The sequence below is a fragment of the Microtus ochrogaster genome, chromosome 19, assembly GCF_000317375.1.
Source record: "Microtus ochrogaster isolate Prairie Vole_2 chromosome 19, MicOch1.0, whole genome shotgun sequence".
NCBI classification, from domain to species: Eukaryota; Metazoa; Chordata; class Mammalia; order Rodentia; family Cricetidae; genus Microtus; species Microtus ochrogaster.
The window spans coordinates 26,086,866-26,096,888 of record NC_022021.1 but is presented as its reverse complement, the minus strand read 5'-3'; the positions used below and the strand labels follow the sequence as shown (position 1 = coordinate 26,096,888).

General features: G+C 44.1%; 1 protein-coding gene across 2 annotated transcripts in view; it reads left to right on the top strand.

Moving 5' to 3' along the window:
• Card6 (caspase recruitment domain family member 6) overlaps positions 1-9,955 on the top strand; it is a 21,308-nt gene extending 11,353 nt beyond the window's left edge. For both annotated transcript variants that reach the window (XM_005356739.2, XM_026783819.1), the window contains exons 3-4: positions 1,214-1,765; positions 6,550-9,955. In XM_005356739.2, coding sequence (XP_005356796.1) covers positions 1,214-1,765; positions 6,550-9,098 — 3,101 coding nt within the window. In that variant the 3' untranslated portion in view covers positions 9,099-9,955. The remainder of the gene's footprint in view (positions 1-1,213; positions 1,766-6,549) is intronic.
• Positions 9,956-10,023: the final 68 nt, after the last annotated feature.

Below are 10,023 nucleotides of genomic sequence, written 5' to 3'. Positions count from 1 at the left end.
TGTAGACCAGGCTGGTCTCGAACTCACAGAGATCTGCCTGCCTCTGCCTCCCGAGTGCTGGGATTAAAGGCGTGTGCCACCACCGCCCGGCTTCCTTTCTATTTTTTAAGTAATATACTAAAAGAAGACCCAGGATGATTTTAAGGGATGACAGAGATAGGGCTTAGATTAAAACAGTGTATGTTTATGATCCTTAAAGCAGGCCAAACCTTGTTCTAGCTTCCTTTCCAGTTACTGTATTCAAAGTAATTTGTGACAACAAGTAATGTAGGCGGGGTGATTTTAGTTCATAATCCCGGGCTACAGTTCATCATTGTGGGAGGAGTCACGGAGACAGAGGCTGTCAGGAGAGAGCTAGTCCCATCCTTTCTACAGTCAGGAGCAGGGACAAAAGAATGGCTATTATTTGCTGGCTCGTGCTCAACTTCTTTTCTGGACTCTTCTGCTCTTCAGGACCCCCTGCCTAGGGATTACCACCACCCACAGTGGCTGGGGTGGGCCTTCCTACATCAGTTCATTTGAAACAGTCCTCCATAGCCACGTCCAAAGGCCAACCCAATGTAGAGAACGCCTCACGTGAGAGCCTCTTCTCTGGCGATTCTAAGCTGTGTTGACAGTTAAAAACTAACCTTTACAAGCCTCATGTGCCTGGAGAAACAGAGTTTGCTATTTCTAGAATACACTATTCCAACACAGCAATCAGCTCATTCATTAGGAGTTACTGGGATTTCCTTAGCAGTGGCCCAAAGAAATCTGAGTGTGGGTTACATTGAGTGCATAATTAATACAAGTGTTAATTAAGCATATTAATATGGATTAATATAATTAATTCATAACAGCTAGACTTCTTTTTACTTTTTTACCATGTGAAGCTGCTCTGAGAGGCAGCAGTTGCTTTGATTTTTTTTTTTTCCTCTCTGGAAAGTTAGTTCTGATAATTGATTGGTTAATCATGCACAATTGGCATTTGATCTTCTGGTGAGATAAAGAAGAGAGACTGATTGCATTCCTATAGCCGCAGCCAGTCGGGGAGGACTAGGAACGAACGTATTTGAGCTCGAGTGTTTGGGCCAGCCCAGGCAACACAGATAACTTTTGTATGAAAGAAAGGAAGGAGAAAAAAAGGCGATGCTTGAGGACTTGAGACTTAAGTTAATTTAAAATCCTTACTTTGGAAAAAAACAGAGGCAATAATGAAATCTTTTCTTTTCAGAAGTCGCACAGCAGGGGGCTGAAGCGGCTGTGGGAGTGAGCAGGGGTTCAGCAGACACCTTTTCCCTTGGGAGGAGAACTCTGGAGAATGGAGAAATTGCACTGCTCTCTGAAGAGAAAGAATGTGTCCATTGGAAAAGTAACAATGGGGAAACTTCAGGATCCTCCAGGGAGAATCAGGAGGGGTGTGGCACACCACAAATCATGGCCTCGCATTCAGTTGGAAGAGCTGAATATGACATTCCAACGAGTATCACTTACTTAAATGATGAGCAAAGATACGAGGAGCCAGACGATTCTCTGTACTTAGCAGAAGGGGAATATCAAGAGTCTGTTGGGTACCCGGAAGATATCGAGACCCTTGTGGAGGAAGGGGCCTCAGATGACCTACAGTGCTTTGTATATGATGGCGAAGAGGAAGAGGAGCAGGAGGATGAAGAAACCATGGGGTTTTCAGATGAAGAAACCATGAGATTTTCTGATGAAGAAGGTAGCTACGAGGCTCCAGAGAGCGGCATTTCATTGGAAGAAGAGGAGGAGGAGAACACTGAAGGTATGGCGACAGTGTGTAGTTAATTAGACAGATTATCAGTGGGCTACACAGGTGTCAAGGCATCCTGGGGAGGAGACATGATATGGCTAATCCACTAACCGGAAATCTTTTTTTTTACACGGATGTTGGCTGAGGCCATTTGTTCCTTGCTGCACAGATCTGAAATAGTCAAACACGAACTATATTATTTAAATCACTGCTTGGCCAGTCACTTAAGCATCTTGCTAGCTAGCTCTTATATCTTAAATTAACCCATTTCTATTATTTTATATTTTATCACGAGGTTTGTGGCCTACCAGCAAGGTTCCAGCTGGTGGCTGTTTCTTTCTCCTCTGGCGGCTACATGGCTTCTCTGTGACTCCTCCTACTCTCTCCGTACATCTCTTTCAGCCTGGCTTTACTCTGTTAAGCCATTGGCTGAGAGCAGCTTTTTTATTAACCAATGGCAATAAAACATATTCACTATATACATCACCTCCCACATCACATGGGTTTTCTCTGGGGTATGGTGGGAGATGCTGAACAAAGGAGTTCCCAGGTCTGGGAAGTGGGAGATTGTTGTGTAGTAGAAAGAGTCAGGATCCAATGGAAATATAGATGTATTTTTTAAAGACTTATTTATTATGTGTGCAGTGTTGTGGCTGCACACCAGAAAAGGGCACCAGATCTCATTACAGACGTTTGTGAGCCTCCATGTAGTTTCTGGGAATTGAACTCAGGACCTCTGAAAGAGCAGCCAGTGCTCTTACTTCTGAGCCATCTCTCCAGGACCAGAAAATAGATTTGATGTCATCCTCTGGCTAGCAAAATCTGTGAATACTCAAACCCCTTATTTAAAATGGCATAGTGAATCAGGTTTGGTGGCTCGTGATGGAGCTCATTCTGGGGCAGGATGATTGCTGAAAATTTGAGCCCAGCCTGAGGCACAGAGTTTCAGGCTAGCCAGGACTGCACACTGAAAAACCTGAAAAAAGAAAAAAGAAAAAAAAAAAAGGAAAGAAGAAAGAAAGAAAAGAAAGCAGCCTGCGACCTGTATATAATCTCTACACATTTTCTTACATGTTTTTTATTTTTAAAGTTACATTTTTAGTTGAATTGATGCACAGTGACCTGCATGTTTATGGAGTACAAATATAACGTTTTGGTAAACACGAACAAGGTGTGCTAATCAGCTCAGGGTAATTGACTTAGCTTTTGCCCAGACATATATGATTTCTTTGGGGAACATTCAGAATCCTCTCTCTGGGTGTGGGAGTGCATGCAGGTAATGCCAACATTCTGATACTGGGGAAGGAAGACTGGGAATTTGATGTCAGTCTGGGCTAATGAAGTCCTGTCTCAAAGCAAACACAAAACGAAAAAGTTCTCATGCTAGCTGATCTAGAGAAATTAATTGTTCTCAACCGAAGATGTCTAACTGTGAAACAAAATATTAGATGTGACTCTTCCTTTTTTTATTTTTTTATTTTTTGATTTTCAAGACAGGGTTTCTCTGTAGTTTTGGTGCCTGTGCTGGAACTAGCTCTTGTAGACCAGGCTGGCCTCAAACTGACAGAGATCTGCCTGCTTCTGCCTCCTGAGTGCTGGGATTAAAGGCGTGCACTACCACCACCCAGAGACTCTTCCTTTTTATATGAGTACCCAGCCTTTTAATTACATTCTATCTATCTATCTATCTATCTATCTATCTATCTATCTATCTATCTATCTATCTATCTATCTACGTATGTATGTTGGGGGGGTGGAGGTCAGAGGACAGCTTTCAGGCCATTTCTTGCCTAGAAGACAGCGTTTTTCGGCCCTTGTCTCCATCTACCCCTTTGTCCACCATGCTCTCTGTGCCGTGGAAGGGATCATGTGGGTATTCGTTTAAGTGCTAAGCACTAGCTACTCATTTATTCCCAAACCTTAACCAGCTGTGAGACTCTGTATTAACTAGTTTGCTGCACAGGGATTTTTTTAAAATTATTTATTTATTTATTTATTTATTTATTTATTTATTTATTTATTTATGTTTTGAGACAGGGTTTCTCTCTAACAACCTTGGCTGTCCTGGAACTCACTCTGTAGTCCAGTCTGGCCTTGAACTCACAGAGATCTGCCTGGTTCTGCCTCCCAAGTGCTGGGATTAAAGGCATGTACCACCACTGCCTGGTTTGAAGGAGACATTTCTGACCAAGGCTGATGGCAACACTAGAGTATGGGTATACACATCCATCATGAGGCAGTTTGACAGCATGTTCATTCAGCACAACAGAAGTAGCGTGTTCTCCTGCAGGGCCTATGCCCTCCCTAACTATGAGCTTTTGACCACGTCCATAGTACTAGGCATAAACACCTTCCTGCAGAGTGGGCTTCAGATCCATGAGACAGAGTCTTGTGACACCCAGGATAGTCTTGAAGTCACTATGTACTTGAGGATGACTTTGAGTTTCTGATCCTCCTGTCTCCACCTCTGAAGTTGTACGATTACAGGCATGATCACCACACGTGATTTTATTTGGTGCTAGAGATGGAACCTCCGTGCATGCCAGCCAAGTGTCGTACTGCCTGATCTCTGTCTCCAGCCACTAGCCAGTGACTTTAGACAGTACTTTCTGTTTTCAGATTGAAGCACCTTAGTAATTTTAGTGGCTTCAAAGCCAGAAAAAAATTGGGTTTTGCAATTTTTAGTTTTAACTAAGTAGAGAGCATCAGTTGAGGAACTTTCAGTGCCTAGTTAAGGTCTCAGGATGTCTGGACCTGGTCAATAGATCACCATCCTGACCAAGAGACATTGACGTGTGCAAACCTTTTTCTTTTTTGAGTACTGAAAGTATAGGTTTATTAAAAATGAACGTAGAGTAATGAACCAACTCTTGAAGGCTGACCCTTGGCTGTCACATGCATTCCATGGCAAGCACATCTATACACGCACACACTCCTACAACACTAAGATTTTTGTACTAAAAGTACACAAGTATTTCATGTGAGACAGAAACATAGAATAGATTCCACACAACAGGAGTGGGCTCTACCAAACATGTAGCTCGAGAACCTTTTCTTTGGAGACAGGGTCGTATGTATCTCAGTCCGTCCTCAGACTTACACTGTAGCTAAAAATGACTTTGAACACAGGTACTTCTGCTTCTGTTTCCCAAGTGCTGGGATCATAGACTGTGCTATCACTCCTATTTTTTTTTTTCCAGTCTGGGGATGAAACACACGACTTCATATACTCTAGATGGGCATTGTACCAGCTAAGCTCTACCTTAAGACCAGGTCTTATACCTTATGTTATTCAGGGCATGGTGCTCCATGTCTGTAAATTCTAGCATTTGAGAAGTCCAGGCAGAAGGATGAAAGCCATACTTGGCTGCCTGAAACTCTGTCACACACACCTTCCTCAAGCTCTTGGTTACAACAAAACAAAAGAGATGAAACATCTTGTGGTAGCTGCCATCTGTCAAGAGTAAAACCTGCTCTGATTTTTCTTTTTAAGTGTTATTATAGAAAAATATACTTGAAAATGAGAGATAAGGATAAAATAGAGACAGCATGTAACTATGTAACTTTTTTTTTTTTTTTAAAGCAGAATAAAGATAGATTTACTGAGGGAGAGTGAAGAAAGTGCCAAAGAATATAAGGCATTCCAAAGGGGGAGTGCCCACTATGTAAATTCTGAGAGACTGTTTAATCTGTTGAATTACATTCTATTTCATGTGCATGTGTATGAGCATGCGTGTGAGCGTGTGTACCATGGCATGTATGCAGAGGTCAGAGGACTGCTTGTGGGAGTTGGTTTTTTACCTTCTACTGTGTAACTCCAAGGGATGAAACCCAGGTTGTCTAGCTTACTAACCATCTTTTGCCAGGCAAAAAGTTTGAACTTGAAACCTCCCTAATCCCTGTGCTCACCCTGAGCTCAAGACTTGAAATTCCACCAATCCCCACCATGGAAATCTCCACCCCCAAGAAACCTATATAAGCCTGCCTCCCACTCAGTTCTCTGCTGCTTCTTGCTTCTGTCTTTTTCCCTGTAAATCTGTGGGAGGCTTGTTGTGTGGTATAACTTGTGGTATTCCTTGGCTCCCAACTGTTAGGACGCTTTTCACTTCAGAGCTGCAATACTTGCATTGGGGAAACTTTCTCCTCAGAGCTGTAAGACTTACACCTTTGCCCGCTGAGAAAATGCCTCTATAAAATTTGTCTGTAGACATATTTGTGGGGGGCATTTTCTCGATTAATGATTGATGTGGAAGGACTCAGCCCACTGTGGGCAGTGCCACCCCCACAAAAAGTTACATGCTGTCTCTATTTTACCCTTATCTCCCATTTTCACATATATTTTTCTAGTTACTAGGAATAACACTTGTAGAGAAAAAGGCAGGTAGTCTTGAGATGTATAAGAAAGCAGGCCGAACAAGCCATGTAACGCAAACTTGTGAGGAGTTTTCTTCTGTGGCCTTTGCTTCAGTTCCTACGTCCAGGTTCTTGCCTTGAGTTCATGTCTTGAAGTTCTTTTTCTGGTAGACCATAACTGGGACAGATAAGCTGACTTAGCTCCTTCCCTTCCCCAGTGCTTTTGGTCATTGTCTGTAGTACAGCAACAGAGAACAGGCTAAGACATAGACTATGTCAAATTAGTAGGCCTCGTAGACGGAGGACAGGGCAGGAAGGGCGGTGAAATGAGGCTTTCATTTTGTATTGTTTCAACTTTGGGAGGTGAAATTGCCAATTACGTACTTTTAAGGGCAGGAAAGAGATTCTGAACAAGGCAATAATGAGTCCTCTCTGCTTTACAGGAAGAAAAAGAGTGTTCCACCATGTCCTGTCCTGTTTGAACATGGACAGAAGCAGAAAGCTTCTCCCAGACTTTGTGAAGCAATTTTCCATAGACCGACCAAGTGAGTGGACACCTGAGACTCCGGGAGACTTAGCTTGGAATTTCCTGGTGAAAGTGCAGGCTTTAGACTTGACAGCCAGAGACTTTATTCTTAAGCCCAAGATGGTGGATGAAGAGAGCAACGAGGAGTTGCTGGCTGGGATAGAGAATTTAGAAATTGGAGACATACAAACCATCAACCCCCTTGACGTCCTTTGTGCCTGCATGCTTTGTTCAGACAGCTCTCTGCAGCGTGAAGTCCTGTCAAACATGTACCAGTGCCAGTTCGCTCTTCCCCTGCTGCTGCCAGATGCAGAAAGCAACAAAAGCATCTTAATGCTGGGGGCCATGAGAGACTTACAGCAGCACCCAGCGCAGTCCTCAGAGGGCCCCCCCAGGGAAACAGAAGCATTTCTGAGTCTCAGGAAGATGCCTGTCATCTCTTTTGTGCGGCTAGGACACTGTAGCTTCTCCAAGTCCAGAATCCTTAACACATTGCTCAGCTCCTCCCCACAGAAACCGCACAAAATCTTTCTCCATCAGGATCCGTCCGTTCCTGTGCTTCCTCGGCAAATTTCTGATGGCCTGGTGGAGGTGACATGGTGTTTTCCTGACAAGGAGCTAAGGGGAAATCCTCATATTTTCCAAAAGCCTGTTGCTGTGACCAACCTTCGCGGAGATCTTGAAAGCTTTTGGACTCAATTTGGTTTCCTGGTGGAAGTTTCCTCAGCCGTGTTCTTCCTCACCGACTGCCTTGGTGAGAGGGAATGGGACTTGCTCACGTGTTTAGGGGAAGATGCTATTGAAAGATGCTACTTTGTCCTTGGTCCCCAGGCCAAGGAGAGTGAAGAGGCTCAGATTTTCCAAAGGATCCTGAGACTGAAGCCATCCCAGTTACTGTTTTGGGAAGTGGAGGAAGCTGGGGATAGAAGGAAGACGATGGAGGCCCTTCAAGCTGCCCTCCAGGAAGTGATGTCCTCTTCGCTTAGATATGTGTCCCTAGAAGATATGGCCTCTCTGGCCAGGGAGCTGGGCATTCAGGTAGACCAAGACTTTGAAATTCCTCAAGATATTCAACTTTCCCCCAGTACGACTGGAGGTGAGAGCCAGCAAACATGTAGTCAGACAAAAAGCCCATCTGAAAGCCGAGCTCAGGTGCCAGTCAGAGAGCCTGGAATGCAATGTGAGGACAGGCAGAATGCTCAGAATCTGCACCAGACTCCAGTGTTCGTGCCTCCACCAGTACACCCGTGGCCCCTGCCGACCACATTTGGAAGTAACTTTTACCATGGGCCGTTGAGAGCCCCTTGGGTTCTGAGCCCCCACTTTGGGTCACAGCAGAGGGCTAAGTGGTTCTATCCTTTGCCCCATCAGAATACAAGGGTACGTGGCAGAGGGAAAAGCTTTGATCCTCGGAACTTCCGACCCTGGAGATTTTATTCAGGGCAAGGATTCATGAAAATTTCAGGAGCTTCTCGGGGGCATCATTCGAGTGGAACATTTGGGAGGTCACAAAGACAAATTCCTCATGTGCGGAACCATCCTGAGAGCCCACAGGTGGTCTCTCATGTAGATCACTCACATTCTCTGGGCTGGCAAGCAAGAACAGTAGCAGGGAAGCTGCAGGCTGTGAAAGCCTGTGCCCAGGGGTTGCAGCTGAGTGAAGACACTAGAAACCCTGTGAGGACAACATCGCATAGTAAGTACCCTCACCCTCCGTCCTGTCAGCCAGCAGGAGCCATTCAAGAACCAAAAATACCTGTTCGTCATCAAGGATCTCAAAGGATTAAACAGGGAAGGCCTTCAGATTCAGCTTTCCAGCCAGGCTCTCAGTCCACATCTGAGAGTAAACTTTCATCTACTTGCCAGTTCAACTCCCATCAACCCAAGTTCCAGGTCAAACACTTTGAGCCTAAGCCCATTCAACCTCAGAAAAAAACCCCTCATCCCCAGCTTTCCCAAGCTAAAGCCCCTCATTCTCAGCCTTCCCAAACTAAACCCAGTCATCCCCATCCTTCCCAAGCTAAACCCAGTCATCCCCAGCCTTCCCAAGCTAAACCCAGTCATCCCCAGCCTTCCCAAGCTAAACCCAGTCATCCCCATCCTTCCCAAGCTAAACCCACTCATCCCCATCCTTCCCAAGCTAAACCCACTCATCCCCAGCCTTCCCAAGCTAAACCCAGTCATCCCCAGCCTTCCCAAGCTAAACCCACTCATCCCCAGCCTTCCCAAGCTAAACCCACTCATCCCCATCCTTCCCAAGCTAAACCCAGTCATCCCCAGCCTTCCCAAGCTAAACCCACTCATCCCCAGCCCTCGCAAGCAAAACCCTCCCCATCCACATCTACTCAGTTCAAGCCACATAGACCCCAATCTAAGCCTTTTCAACCTAGATCTACTCAGCATACATCATCACAGACTAAACCTTCTCAGGCCAAGGCCCACTACCCACGGGCAGGAAAACGTTGAAGAACATATTCCAGAGACCCCGGAAGTATGTTCTTTGCTTAGGCTATTTTTCTCATGTAACAGTCTGAAGAAAAGTTTCAGTGAATGACTGATAAAATGAGCAAAATCACAATAAAAATTATGCAAAGTCTAAGTGCACAGCAAAGTAAATCACAGTACTCTTTAGACAGAAGCAGTCAGATCTCTGTGTGCCTGAGGCCAACCTGATCTACATCATAACATAGAAAGTTCTAGATCAGCCAGAGTACATGAGATCTGGCAGAGTGGGAGGAGGGAAGAGCTGGGGATGGACTTGATCTTCGTATACATGTTTGAGATTGTCAAATAAAAAATGCAAGGTGGAAAAAGAATAGGACCTAAGGATATATAAATCAATTGAATCCAACCTTCCTTACCAAGCAATGTGTGATTTGACCCCAGGGGATGGAGTCTTGGGCATAGCCATATTTGTGAGGAATGGAATTACAGTATAATTGCAAAGTAATAAAAATATGGAGCTAAAATTGTCTGTGTTGAAGAAAAACTGCTTCTGAGGTGCCTTGGTTTTGGGTTTATTATCAGCCATTGAGCCAAGACCCTGCACTGTTGGTTAGTTAATAAGCTTGCTTGACTACTAGCCCCAATTTTCATACCTGATAAGACTATCTCACTTGGCTCTTACATACAGGAAAACAATGAATGTTTATCAAAACACATCATTTTATATAAACTTTGGAACTGATTTTTATAGATTTCATACTTTGTATACAATAGCAAAGAAAATTTAGCTAATTAGAGGTCCTGATATTATGAGTTTAATTAATTGAAATTGCTATAGAGATGAATACTTTACATTGGTATGGGTCTTGGTCTACTGATACAAATTTAAGGTCAGTTTTGTTATATGTTTATTTCTGCTCTTAATTAAGGTATTATGTTTGTGCAA